General features: G+C 43.6%; 1 protein-coding gene across 1 annotated transcript in view; it reads right to left on the reverse strand.

Moving 5' to 3' along the window:
* Window positions 1-14,876, reverse strand: part of DNAH12 (dynein axonemal heavy chain 12) — a 1,160,754-nt gene that overhangs the window by 417,735 nt on the left and 728,143 nt on the right. The window contains 2 exon segments of the mRNA XM_029600929.1: window positions 5,898-6,086; window positions 6,758-6,877. Of these exon segments, the coding sequence (XP_029456789.1) occupies window positions 5,898-6,086; window positions 6,758-6,877 (309 nt within the window).

Genomic DNA, 14,876 nt, shown 5'->3' on the forward strand with positions numbered 1-14,876 from the left:
GATAAAGGAAATGTTTCTATCAACATTTCAATATCTTCAAGTTTTCCATGCACAGGAGGTGAGCTTCTTTCACAGGAAAGGGATAAGGTTGAAACAGGGTGAACTCAGGAGTAATCTAAGAAAATATTTCTTAAAGAGAGGGTGGTAGATGCATGGAATAGCCTTCTACTGGATGTCATGCAGACAAGGATGGAATTTTGAATTCAAGAATGCATAGGAAAAACACAGAGGATCTCTGAAGGAGAGGTAGGGATTGTAAAGCTGAATATTAGTGTGAATAAGCAAACTAGATAGAATGATATGGTTTTTTTTCTGCTGTTATGTTTCTATATCTAACACGACTTCTCCCATGGGCAGTGACCCTCTCATTGTCGGTGGCTAACTGTGAAAAGGGATTTCAGATGTTATAGGAGTTGGCTCACTGGATGTTACACACAGGAGCAACAATTAGAAAAAGACCTCCTTCCTTCCGACTCTCCCATTAGGAAAAGGGTTTGGGAACCCTCTCAGCTAGTCTCCCTGAGGTTAGAAGGGAAGGCAGGATTTAAATAAATTAGATGGAATAAAATTTAATTATTATAAATTTAAGGTTTAAAATGTATTTTCCCAAAAAATTAAAGTAAACCAGCAATAATTGCTTTTCTAAAAAAAATCCCAACCCACAAGAGATCGTTAACTCCTCCCTTTGGGGGAGCAGCATTGAACATGGACTGAGTTTATAGCTAATAGTAAGAAAAGGCTACTTATTTGTCCTAAGCTGATAATTAAGGAACAATTACTATTAAGTCCACTCTCTCAGTATCTTTTCTCTCTTCACATTATGTATATATGTGTGAGGACCCTGTATGAAGCGGCCTTCTAGTACACTGCAGTCTAAGCTGCTCATACCTCAAAGACTCCATGATGCAGCACTGCCACACAAGTAATCCTCTGTCTCTTCTTGGAATCTCCTTGCTCTGATCTTCTGTTGTTTCTGTCTTGGATTTTGGCCTTCTCTATTAGAAGACCATCTTGTTCTGTGCATTCCTGTTACTAGTTCCTCTCTCATTTGTTTGTTTGTGGCCTTAGTTGTGGCCATCTGGTTTCTTTTCTTTGTTTGTTATGTGTTTCCTTGTCTTAATTTGTTTATATTGTTTGTCTGTCTCTTATTTATTTTATTTACGCGCGGGGGGTACGCGTAAGATACGCGTGTACCCCCGGAAAATCTACCCCAAACCCCCCTTGCGCGCGCCGAGCCTATTTTGCATAGGCTCGGTGGCACGCGCAAGCCCCAGGACGCGTAAGTCCCGGGGCTTGCAAAAAGGGGCGGTTGGGGGTGTGGCCAGGGGGGCGCGGTTAGGGATCGGAGGCATGTCCGGGGGGGCGTGTGGGTGGTCTGGGGGCGTGGCTGAGTGCCCCAACACAGCGGCCTGTGTCGGGGCCTGCCGCGCCGGCGTGTGTAAGTTACTACTGCCCGGAGGCAGTAGTAACTTCTCCGATAAAGGTAGGGGGGGTCTAGATAGGGCCAGGGGGGTGGGTTAGGTAGGGCAAGGGAAGGGAAGGTGCAAGGGGGTAGAAAAAACGTTCCCTCTGAGGCCGCTCCAATTTCGGAGTGGCCTCAGAGGGAACGGGCCACCCTCTTGCGCGCGCTGACCCCGGATTTTATAAGATACACGCGGCTACGCGCGTATCTTATAAAATCCAGCGTACTTTTGTTCGCGCCTGGTGCGCGAACAAAAGTACGCGCGCACGTATGTTTTTAAAATCTACCTCAAACTGTGCGGGATATAGTATGCTGTTGGTTTCAAGGTGATCTGTTAGTTGGGTGTGGATGACTTTTTCCATGATTTTGGCTACGAGTGGAAGGTTTGAGATGGGATGGTAATTTTGTAGGTTCTCAGGATCCAGGTTGGTCTTCTTTAGGATGGGTTTGATTATTGCAGATTTTAGACAGTCTGGGTAGTGATCTTCTGTGAGTGATATGTTTATGATGTTGGAAATGGCTTCAGTTACATAGTTCCTATGGCTTTGATCATTTGTATTGGGATGCTGTTAAGGGGGTGATTTGTTGGGTTCATTTTTTTTATGATTGTTTTAATTTCGACCGTGGGGGCTGGATTGAAATTTGACCAGAATGGGAATTTTTTGGTTTGCATGTTGATGCTCTGAATGTTGTCGGTGAGGTTGTTTTTCATTAGGTTATTGATTTTGTCTTTAAAGAATTCTGCAAGTTCATTGCATTTGTTTTTGGTTGGTGTTGGTGTTGGTTTGTGCTCACTGGGTGTTTTAGTAAGGTTTTGTTCGATGGTGAATAACATTCTGGGGTTGTGTTGGAATTTATTGATTTTTTTTGTGAAGAATTCTTTTTTTGCGTTATTAATCAGATTCTTGTAATATGATAGGTAGGTGCGATAAGCGGTTAGAGATGAGTTTGATTTCTTTTTACGCCTTGTTTTCTCTTTTTTCCTTAGTTCTCGTTTGGCAGATCTGATACTGGCATTGTACCATTGGTTCTGCTGAGAGGGGTTTTTTGTTGTTTTTGTAATAGTGGGGTTAACATTGTCGGCGACATTGTTGGTGATCTTGAGCCAGGAGGTTGAGCCAGGAGGTTGTTTTGCAGAGGTGGATAGGTCTAGGTTTGCTAGTTCGGAATGGGCACCTTGTTCTCTATGTATGTATTCTTGCAGTTAGCCCTGCTTTTGTTGGTGCCTTTAAGTCCTTGCCCTTGGACCATTCAAGCCTGCTGGCCACGAGAACTCAAGGACTCAATCCGAGGGGGGAGGTGGCCAGCACAGATGAAGACTCCTTCTTGGCCTACCTCTAAATCCAGTTTGCCAACCACTCCTGTCCTGGGGGTTACCTCTTTACCGGCACACCAAGCTCTGACAATAAGACAGTGTGTTTCTCTATAGATATTATTTTATAAAACAGGAATAAGCTGAAACAGGCTTCATTAGTCCACAAGTAGAGTGTCCCTTTCCTTTCCTTCTTAATGTTGTGAACTGTGCCTTCTGATGCCAGGTTCTTTCATTTTTCTTACAGTTCTCACTGAAAAGTTAGGCTTTCTAAACCTAGCTTTCCCCAGCCACTTATAAATAAAATATCAGGTTGGCATTGATTACTGCACAATTACTAATAGATAATTTCTGGAACACTTTAGGGAAAAGTCCTGCACCAAAGGTTTAAATCTTTCTACGCTTTAGGAAAACTTAATAGCTGGTGTCACCTTAGTTTTAAAATATTTTGTGACCCCGTGAATGCTGAGGTAGAGATTGGCATTCGGTTTATACTTGATTCACCTTTCTCATTTCAAGCTTCCAACCGTTTTCACACTCCTACAAAAGCTGAAAAACATTTCCTGTGGTCCACTCTAGTTATTATAATTATCAACTCTATGTCTTACCTTTTTTCCCCTTTAAGATTTTCTTTAATATTGAAAACACTCACATTCACACAAGAACTATTCACACATGTGTGACTATAATTGTGCCTTCAATTTTTTTTTAGAGTGCTTTAACTGTTTTTTCTTGCCTCTGAGACAGAGCATGGACTTAGCACCTCTGACCAATGCTGCAGGAACCGTCTCTCTCCACAAATTCTAAACTGTAACAAAACTCTTTTTTAAGTGGTATTCATGTTCTGATGATGTCATTTTAAAGTAGTGCCAATAATGCCTTCTGGCATTTCTTACTGAGCACCCTATAAATATTGACACCCCCTGCTACAAGTAGTGGCTGTCTGTAAACATTTTTTATGCCACTAAAATGTTTAAAATTACTTCAGAAATCTCAGGGAAGTGGGTCACAGCATTAGCTTAGTGTTCTTCCGCTGGCTGCTTCACCCTGTTTTTTCCCTCTTCCCTGCCACAAAGCATTCATGTTACCAGGGCAACAGCATTTAAAACAGCCTCAAGTCATTGTTCTTGCTTCGTAAAACCTGGACAGGAGTATCTCCCAGTTACTGGAATGGAGTCTTTTTTTTATGCAGAAACAAATTCTTCTCCAAATCCTTGGTGCCTAAAGTTATTCCTGGAATATTTTAGAAGTGATAGAAGTTTTCTTAGGGCATCTCACTCTTCAGTTTGCTCAATTTAAATTAAATATTCCTTCCAAGGTCTAGCAATATTGCTGGAATCAACACTGACCTTTTCAATTGCCTGGTTGTATGGTCAGGTTTTGTCTGAGTTCCCCTAATCTCTGCATAGGTGTTTTTTATTTTATTTCCATTAGTTTTCTTGTTTTATTAGCTTATTTTTATGTTTAGTCAGCAGAACCACGGCCTGAATGTGACATCATGTTGATGTCACTAGAAATGTAGGCTGTCCTTAATTTTAGTGCTGGGCATTTCCAAGGCCCCCATACACCTGCAGCAGCAACACTGCATCAAAATCCCCGGACTTTTCTTGTTGCAGCCACGGATGAGGAAAAGCGTCAGCAGCAGCCCTGTCTCCTGCTCACTTTGTCCCTTCCTGTACTGTCTGCTGTCTTTCTCTCTCTCCTGCAGCATTACAGGAGTCGGTGAAAAAAATATCTGCAACTGTTGGTGCAGTACTATGCTGCCTTGGGCCTTTCCAGTGCCTCAGGAGCCACCTAAGCATGGATACCTCTCCATTCCTGTTGCCTGATACCACAGGTATGAGTCTTCCCTCAAGGCCTCAAGCAATAATGCCACAGGCATGGGCTTCCTCCCTGAGGGCAGCCATAGTATCTCTCCTGCATTCAGCTCCTTTCTCCTTTCCTCATCATGAAAGTTTTGCTGCTGCAGTAACTCAAAGCACTGCAGCTCTTCTCAGCCAACCTAAAAGTGCTCAAACAGGTAAAATTTATTTTAATTATTTTATTTCCTATACCTCTCCTGTGCCCTTATTACATATGTTTCTAATATCTCCCCAACACCTCTCTGTTTTCCCATGTCTGCAGCTACCCTCACTTCTGTCTCTCTTTCTACCCCTCCCCTACTCCACTGGTGGACCAATGATGGTAGAAGATTCAGTCTTCATCCTTGGACCCCTAGCCCCAGAACCCCCGCCATGAACTCTCCCACCCAACCTTAAACTCCAAGCTATAGCCTCAGCCAGCCCTCCCCCAGCCCCTAGCCTTGAACTCCCATGTCAGACTTGGACCCCCCAGTCCTTATCTTCAGTTCCCTCCCATCTAGCCTCAGATGCCCCCAGCCAGTTTTGGACTCCTAGCCTCAGACTCCTCCAGCCAGCCTTCGACCCCTAGTGCCAATCCTCAGACCCCAACCAGACAGCCTTGGACCCCCAATCTCATATCCCCAGCCAGTCTTGGACAACCCCCCCTCACCTTCCTCAGGCCCAACACTAGTTTGGTACACCAGTTGCCAGACTCACCTTCCCACCCAGTCTTGGATCCCACCAGTCTCAGATCCCCTCCCCAGGCAGCCTTGGATACCCCAGCCTCAGATACCCTCCCAGCCTCAGATGCCCCCCTTAGCCAGTCTTGGACCCTCCCCAGCCTCAGATCATCTCCCCAGACAGCCTTGAACCACCAGCCTCAAAACCCCAGCCAGCCTCAGCCAGCCTTGGACTTCACATGCCCAGCCAACCTCAGACCTCCAACCTTCAGTTCATTTAACCTGCACCTTCGAACAGGCAGAGCACAGCTCTGTGAGCCTGAGCTGTGTAGATATCTATATTCTTGAACTGAAACTCCTGAGATTCAGCGTGAGACTACAGGCACCAACATGGCTCAAACTTGCGAATTTGAGCGTGTGGATGTCTGTATATTCACACTGAATCTCGCAATAGCCAGCATCAGAATACAGGCATCTGATGGCTGAAACTCACAGAGCCGTGCTATGCTCACAGGACTGCTTTGAGTATGTCACAGTGAAAAGTTGGGGGGCCAGGGCTTGGGTGGCCTGCCCCATTCCAACACCTATGATTAATTTCATACCTCATACATATAGTCATAAACCAATCCTTTGTCATCAAAAGGGCATTCCCATTTTCCTACAGCTGCTGGTATTGGGTGGTTCTCACATTTCCCTGCTAGAATCTCCTTTATAAATGCATCAAATTTAGTTCGACTATCAGTATCACAACTTCCTCCAATGGACCAAATCATAGAGAAAGCAAAGCAAGCCTGAAAAGCAAAAGAACATATGAGCAGTTTTTAAAATATGTATAGGTTTATTGATTCAGATTCTTTTTTATAGAGATTCATATTCAGCAATGCGGGGAGCGGGAATTTAGGCCAGCATTTTTTTCAACGAGACTTATCTACATAAGTTTAGCTATGTAGCACTCAATATCAGCGCCCCTGAATAAAATTTAGCTGGTGAAGGGGGGACATGAAAACTGAAAAGTTACCCAAACTCTTTTGAATATGGATCTCTTTGAGTTGGTGACTTTAACATGAGAAAAAAACAGCATTTTATTTCTTAACCTTCTGCTAAGCCTTATTGTACTATATGAGTAGCATTATTTCCAAGAAAAAATAAGAAAAAAGTCTGGGAAAATTTATAAAAATTAAAAGACACCCTATTTCATATGACATTATAATATTTGTATAACCTGTGTATATCTATCCTTTCAAATAATCTAAGAAGAGTCATATAAAGAAATTTGTCTGCAGCCAATCCCACAGGCAGACCAGCAGAAAGGAAAGTATAATTAAATATGTGTTGTTTGTTAAAATAATTGTTATTCAGTCTTCCATATTTTAATGCGCAAAATAGCAAATAAGTTAATACAGACTTTGGTAAAACCTAAGCTGTAACTGGTTCATTTTTAAATGAGGTCAAACATACTGACCATAATCCATGTGCGTATATTCTTGTTTGCTTGATCCTGTTGTACAGCTTCAAAAAGCAGCATTTCAAAGAGGCGAGTGAGTGATACCAGTGTGTTGCTATTACTTGTAGGAACCATTTCCTAAAAAAATAAAAATAAAGAGTAAAGAAATATATTTTTTTTATCGATACCGTCATACTCTTTTTTTGCAAAACATTCAATAATTTAGCCATTTTTTTATATATCAGCCTTATGTATAATATTATTTTTTATAAACCAGGTAAAATATTATGTTGTTTTCAGGAGTAGAGTGTTTGGTCTGCTAGTTTATTTATGTATTTATTTGCTTGCATTTTATTTACTATCTGTTCATTTAGACTCTTGGAGGCATACAAAACAATCAAAATTTATTACAATTTAGATAGACAAATACAATTAACAAAAAAATTAAAAATTAAATACAAGGAGGTCACATGATGTAGTGAGCCTGAGAAGTCATGTTTCTCGATGCTCCGGGTACCTCGCTCTTCAATGTTTCTGAATCAGAGCCCAGAACGGAATCCACAAACGGTAAAACCTTATGAAAAAAGAGCTTTAATGTCGATTGACTGATTTATGCACAAATTGCACAGTAGCATGCCCATCAAGGGGATGAAAAAAAATAAAGAAAAAATTGTAGTGGAAGAAAGCAAGATAGACATGGTGCAGCCTAATCCTTTCAGGGCCTATCTTTCAAGAGAAAAGATTGACAAATTAACCGAGGCCATAGTAGCAACTTTAAAGGATACCTTATCGGCAATCTCAGAACAAATAGCAGAAGTGAAATCTGCAATCTGTCTTTAACTCCCGAATCGATAATGTAGATGGATGAATTTCTGTTATCAAAGATGAGGCCAACGTGTAGGACGGCAGGCTACTTACCGGTAACTTAGAGAAATTAACAAAAATGCAAGCAGAAAAAATTGACGATTTAGAGATCTGCTCCTGTAGAAACAATAAGAACATAAGAACATAAAAATTGCCATACTGGATGAGACAAAGGGTCCATCAAGCCCGGTATCCTGTTTCCAATAGTGACCAATCCAAGTCACAAGTACTGGCAAATACTCAAACATTAAATAAATCTCAAGCTACTATTAATTATTAATTAATAGCAGTTTATGGATTTTTCCTCTAGGAACTTATCCAAATCTTTTTAAACCCAGCTACACTAACTGCTATAATCACATCATCTGGCCATGAATTCCAGAACTTAACTATGTGCTGAGTGAAAAAGAATTTTCTTTGGTTTTTTTTTTTTTTTAAATGAACTACTTGCTAACTTCATGCAGTGCCCCCCCTAGCCCTATTATCTGAGAGACTAAATAACTAATTTACATTAACTTTTTCAAGTCCTTTCATGATTTTATAAACCTCTATCATATCCTCAGTTGTCTCTTCTCCAAACCTAACAGCCCTAACATCCTTAGCCTTACCCTCATAGGGCATCTGTTCCATGCCACATCATTTTTGTCACCCTTCTCTGCACTTTCTCCAATGGAACTATATCTTTTTTGAGAAGCAGCAACCAGAATTGCACACAGTATTCAAGATGCAGTCTCACCATAGAGCAATACAGAGGCATTATGACATCCACCATTTTATTTGTCATTCCCTTCTTAATAATTCCTAACATTCTGTTTGCTTTTTTGATCACCACAGCATAGTGAGCTGATGGTTTCAATGTATTATCTACTCTGATGCCTAGATCTCTTTCCTGGGTGATAACTCCTAAGATAGAACCTAACATTGTATAACTACAGCAAGGGTTATTTTTCTCTATATGCATTACTTTGCACTTGTCCATGTTAAATTTCATCTACCATTTGGAAGCCCAATCTTCCAGTCTCACAAGGTCCTCCTGCAATTTTAACTACTCTGCATAATTTTGTGTCATCCACAAATTTGATCACCTCACTTGTCATACCCCTTTCCAGATCATTTATAAATATATTAAAAAGCTCTGGTCCAAGTACAGATCCCTAAGGCACTCCACTGTTTACCTTTTTCCACTGTGAAAACATACCCATTTAATTCTTCCCTCTGTTTCCTGTCTTTTAACCAGCTCGTAATCCACAAAAGGACATCGCCTCCTATCCCATGACTTTTTAGTTGTCTTAGAAGCCTCTTATGCAGGACTTTGTTGAACACCTTCTGAAATATACCACATCTATTTATTTTATTTATTTTAAGCGTTTTATATACCGAGATACGTTGGGAACATCATCTCGGTTTACAGATAACTGAAACTGGCAAGAAGCTTCACAGAGAACACCCAAAAAAAAATAGAATATAAACAAGGCACCATTATAGAAGTGTTAGCAGTAAACAAGTTAATGGGATGGGTAACTGAGAAGAGGCGATATTTACAAGTAATTGTAACTGAGAGGGGGGCGATATTTACAAGTAATTACATGCAATTTACAATAAGTTTACAGGGGGGGGGAGAGAGGAGAGGAAAGGAGCTGAGGAGGAATTAGGTGTATGTGTGTTTGTGAAAAGCCAAGTCTTTAAATATTACTTAAATCTTTTTGGTCACCTTTGTCCATATGTTTATTCACCCCTTAAAAAAAATGTAGGCGATTTGTGAGGCAAGATTTCCCTTGGGTAAATCCATACTGGCTGTGTCCCATTAAACCATGTTTATCTAAATGTTTTGTGATTTTATTCTTTATAATAGTTTTCATGATTTTTCCTAGCACTGAAGTCAGGCTCACCGGTCTATAGTTTCCCAGATCACCCCTGTAGCCCTTTTTAAATATCAGGGTTACATTGGCCATCTTCCAATCTTCAGGTAGAATGGATGATTTTAATGATAGGTTACAAATTAATAGATGTAGATCTGAAATTTTATTTTTTAGTTCTTTCAGAACCCTGGCATGTATGCCATCTGGTCCAGGTGATTTACTACTCTTCAGTTTGTCAATCTGACCTACCACATCTACCAGGTTCACCATGATTTAGTTCAGCTCATCTGAATTATCACCCCTGAAAACCGTCTCCAGAACAGGTATCTCCCCAACATCCTCTTCAGTAAACACCAAAGCAAAGAAATCATTTCATCTTTCTGTGATGACCCCCCCTTTAACCCCTTAATCATCTAATGGTCCAACTGACTCCCTTGTGTGCTTTCTGCATGGGATATATTTTAAAAAGTTTTTATTCTGAGTTTTTGTCTCTATGGCCTATTACTTTTCAAATTCTCTCTTAGCCTGTCTTATCAATGTCTTACATTTAACTTGCCAATGCTTATGCTTAATCCTATTTTCTTCTGATGGATCCTTCTTCCAATTTTTGGATGAAGATATTTTTGCTAAAATAGCCTCTTTCACCTCACTTTTTAGCCATGCTGGCAATCGTTTGACCTTCCTTCCAGTGCGTGCATGTTATAAAATCGGGGGTCAGAGGGCCAGATTTTAAAAGTTAGGCGTGGGCGTAGATTTGTGCACGCAACCTGGCGCACACAAATCTACGCCCAATTTTATAACATGCACGCGCAGCCGCGCGCATGTTATAAAATCTGGGGTCGGCGCACGCACCTTGCGCGCGCCGAGCCCTAGGGGAGCCCCGATAGCTTTCCCTTTTCCCGCCGAGGCCGCTCCAAAAGAGAGAGAGAGCATTTGTGTCTGTGTGTGACTGAGAACTAGTTTAAGTGAGGGAGCATGTGAGTATGTGATTGAGAGTATGTGAGAAAGATGGAGCATATGTTCTGTGTGTGATTGAGAGCTAGTTTAGATGAGGGAGCATGTGAGTATGTGATTGAGAGCATGTGTGAAAGTGAGAGAAAGAGAGAGAACATGTGTGTCTGTGTGTGACTGAGAACTGGTTTAGGTGAGGGAGCATGTGAGTATGTGATTGAGAGCATGTGTGAAAGTGAGAGAAAGATAGAGCATGTGTGTCTGTGTGATTGAGAGCTGGTTTAGGTGAGGGAGCATGTGAGTATGTAATTGAGAGCATGTGTGTAAATGAGAGAAAGAGAGAGAGCATTTGTGTCTGTGTGTGAATGAGAACTGTAACCTGAAAATCAAAGGAGAGAGTGAGGCCCCCGAGGAGCGGGTACCCCTGGTAAGTCCGAGGAGGCAGAGTAGCTTAGGTAGAGTGCAAGAACCCAACCCTTACCCGTTGCTAACTCGATCTGTTAGCAAATTCTAAGACCTTATATATCCGTAGCGGATGACGTCATCTCAGGGGGATGCCCCTGAGGTTTGCGCCAACTCTGGTACTTCAGCCGCACTCCTCCAGGAAACACGGTGGGTTGCAGTATCTAGCCAGTCCAGGGACGCCGGAGGACTTCGTTAGAAGGACGCCGTGGTAGCCAAACTTCCCGCGGGCGAAGAGGGAGTCGCCAAAGAGGTAAGGAGGGTGGAGAGAGGGCATCGGGAAGCGACGGACACAACAGTAACCCCCTTCAAAGGGCGATTTCCTCTTCGGGTACCAGGCTTAGGTTTTGAAGGATGCGCGAGGTGGAAAGAAATACGATGAGTGAGATAATCAAATTTGCAGATGATGCTAAATTGTTCAGAGTAGTTAAATCACAAGGAGATTGTGATAAATTGCAGGAAGACCTTGTGAGACTGGAAAATTGGGCATCGAAATGGCAGATGAAATTTAATGTGGATAAGTGCAAGGTGATGCATATAGGGAATCAGGAATGCAGGGCTGAGACGAATCTCTGGAAGCAACAAGCATGCGATCAACAGGGAACCGAGGAGATCTATTGCAAAGGCAACGCTTAGGAGTGCTGCCCGAGCTTAAGTACGCTGAGAGTGATGACATCAGGATCTGGGTCTGCGTCCAGGTTTCTGCCGCAGGCCCTTTAAAAGCATCAGAGTTGCGCGCGTGCGCGCCTTGGAGGAAACACAGCACCATCGGCAGCATCTCTCTGCGGAGCAAGCGGAGAGGCCTGCTTAGAAGAGGAATCCTAACTGAAGGTCCTGGGCAGCACGGCAGGACCAGGGACACTGGCAGGGACAAAGAGAGCGCCCATTCCTGGCGACAAATTGTGGACCCCGATCGGAAACTATATCCACTGGTAAGCCATGTAGTCTGAATATGTGGTGGAAAAACAGTCACGCTAGCTCGGGTGCAGATGGTAGGCCCAGAAGCGGCACAAAATGAGCCATTTTCAAGAAACAGTCTATGGTAACCCATATTACAATATTGCCCCTAGAAGGAGGCAGGTCCACGATGAAATCCATTGACAAATGTGTCAACGGTTCTTCGGGTGCTGGAAGCGGTTGAAGAAGTCCCCACGGTCACCCGACCGGGGTTTCTATTGTGCACAAACGTTACAGGATTCGACATATGCCTTCGCGTCGGAGACCAAGGTAGGCCACCAGAAAAACCGATGGAGCACTGCCACAGTTCACGCTTGTCCTGGGTGACCAGCAATCTTGGAATCGTGGGCCCAGCGGAGCACCCTTTCTCGGAGTCGTCGAGGCACCACATATTTCCCTGTGGGGATTGTATGAGTAGCTGACAAGGAGACACAAGCTGGGTTGATAATATGAGTTGGCTAGTCGGGAATATCCTCTGGTTCGAAGGATCTGGATAAGGCATCTGCTCGAAAGTTTTTTTCTGCAGGGCAGTAACGGGGCTCAAAATCGAACCAGGAAAAGAAAAGGGCCCACCGGGCCTGGCGGGCATTAAGTCACTGAGCTTGACTTAAATGTTCTAGATTTTTATGGGCCGTGAACACCGTGAATTTATGTTGAGCGCCCTCAAGCCAGGGACGCCACTCTTCTAGGGCCAACTTTATGGCGAATAATTTGCGGTCCCCAATGCTATAATGTCGTTCTGCTGGTGGAAATTTCCGCGAGTAAAAGGAGCATGGGACTATGGTACCGGAAGCGGTCCGCTGGCTTAGGACAGCCCCAGCCCCGATGGTGGAGGTGTCCACCTCGACTTGGAATGGACGAATCGGATCCAGGTGACATAGACAGGGTCCCTTTTGAAAGGCTTCCTTTAACTAATGGAATGTTGCTATAGCTTCAGGTGTCCAGTTTCATGTATTCTGACCCTTCCTAGTCAGGGCCGTCATGGGGGCGGCCAGAGTGGAATAATGAGGGATAAAATGGCGGTAATAATTAAGGAACCCCAGGAAATGTTGAAGCGCTTTAGTCCCACAGTTTGTGGCCAATCCCGGATTGCCCTCAGTTTATCCGGGTCCATGGAGAAACCCTGTGGGGAAATTATGTAACCAAGGACTGGTAGACTGGACTTCTCGAACAAACACTTGTCCAGCTTTGCAAACAACTGGTTTTCACGAAGACGTTGTAATACCATACATACGTCAGTCCGTTGGGTATCAAGGGCTTTGAAAAAATGAGGGTATCGTCCAAGTAACCCTGACTTTGGTGTACAGTAGATCCCTAAAAATGTTGTTTATCATTTGCTGGAATACAGCAGGTGCATTGGAAAGGCCGAAAGTCATCACTAAGTATTCATAGTGACCGTCTGTAATATTGAAGGCAGTTTTCCAGATATCATCAGGACAGATGCACACCAGGTTATATGCCCCGCGTACGTCCAGCTTAGTGAAAATGGTCACAACTTGGAGGCGATCGAAGAGTTCAGAGATCAGTGGTAAGGGATATTTATCCTTGCAAGTGATGGCATTTAGGCCGTGGTAGTCAATGCATGGTCTGAGTGACCCGTCTTTTTTGGTCACAAAAAAGAATCCCGCTCCGGCAGGTGATGTTGAAGGATGGATAAACCCTTTCTCCAGATTCTCTCGAATGTATTCAGTCATAGCCTTTTCTCGGGTAGAGACAAAGGGTAGGTGCATCCATGAGGAGGCATGGTTCCAGGAAGGAGATCAATAGGCCAGTCAAACCACCGAAGAGGTGGGAGAAGGTCATCCTTCTGTTTAGAGAATATGTCCTCATAGGCAGCGAAGGGAGCCGGTATGCCAGAAGAAGTGGTAACCAAAGGAATCGTAGCAGACGGAGTCATCTTCTGGAGGCATGATTGGTGACAAGCTGGACCCCACTCTACCAGCTGTAGAGAAGTCTTCTGAGGAGAGTGCTTCTGGAGTCAAGGAAGCCCAAGCACTATGGGATGGACAGACTTATCGAATATTAAAAGTTCAAGTTTTTCAAGGTGTAGAGCCCCTGTGCATAGCTGAACAGGTTCTGTGGTCAGGGAAATACAGCCGGGAAGCGGCTCTCAATATATTGAGGCAATGCACAGGGTAGAAACTAGTGAGTGGGTCTTACTACCCAAGAGTTGCACAAGGTCCTTGAGGATAAAATTCCCCCCTGCTCCGGAATCCACCAGAACAAGGACTGGGAAGGACCGGGAGTCCCAAATTAAAGTGACTGTAACTGAGAGTTGGGGGGCCGGAGACGTTGCACCCAAGTTCAGGACCCCTACTGAACTTGGGCTCTGGAGTTTCCCGAATGGATGGGACAATTCTGTAGATGGTGGCCTAGGGCCCCGCAATACAGACACAGGCTGGTTTGTCTTTCCCGGAAGCGCTCTTCCGGAGTCAGTTGCCCTTTACCCAACTGCATGGGTTCCTCCGCCTTAACCACTCTAGTGACACTGGATATAAAGTTAGTAACGGATGGTGAGCGGGAGCGGACCTGCAGGAGCCTTTTGGGCATCCAACTCTCCTGGTGTCGCTCTTAAAGACGGTGATCAATTTGGCCCGTCAAGTCTATAATGTCATCCAAGGAGGAAGGGAGCTCCCGAGCAGCCAACTCATCTTTTGGCTGTGAGGAGAGACCATCAAGATAAATAGCTTGCAGGCAATCCTCTTGCCAAGCGATCTCAGTAGACAAAGTCCGGAACTCTATGGTGTAATAGAAGAGACTTCGTTATCCTTGATGAAGGTGGAGTAAATTCATGTTGCCACAGCGTGTTGCCCAGGGTCATCGAACGTTCGCTTGAAGAGAGCCACAAATCGAACCAGTTCCCTTAGCAGGGAGTCTGAGCATTCCCACAGGGGAGAAGCCCAGGCCAGGGCCTTCCCTTCAAGGCGAGACAGGATAAACGTGACTTTAGTTAAATCATCCTGAAAGACGGAGGGTTGCAGAGCGAATTGCATATAGCACTGGTTTATAAACCATCTGCAGAGCTTAGAGACACTGTTGAAACA

Source organism: Rhinatrema bivittatum, chromosome 4, assembly GCF_901001135.1.
Source record: "Rhinatrema bivittatum chromosome 4, aRhiBiv1.1, whole genome shotgun sequence".
In the NCBI taxonomy this organism is placed as follows: Eukaryota; Metazoa; Chordata; class Amphibia; order Gymnophiona; family Rhinatrematidae; genus Rhinatrema; species Rhinatrema bivittatum.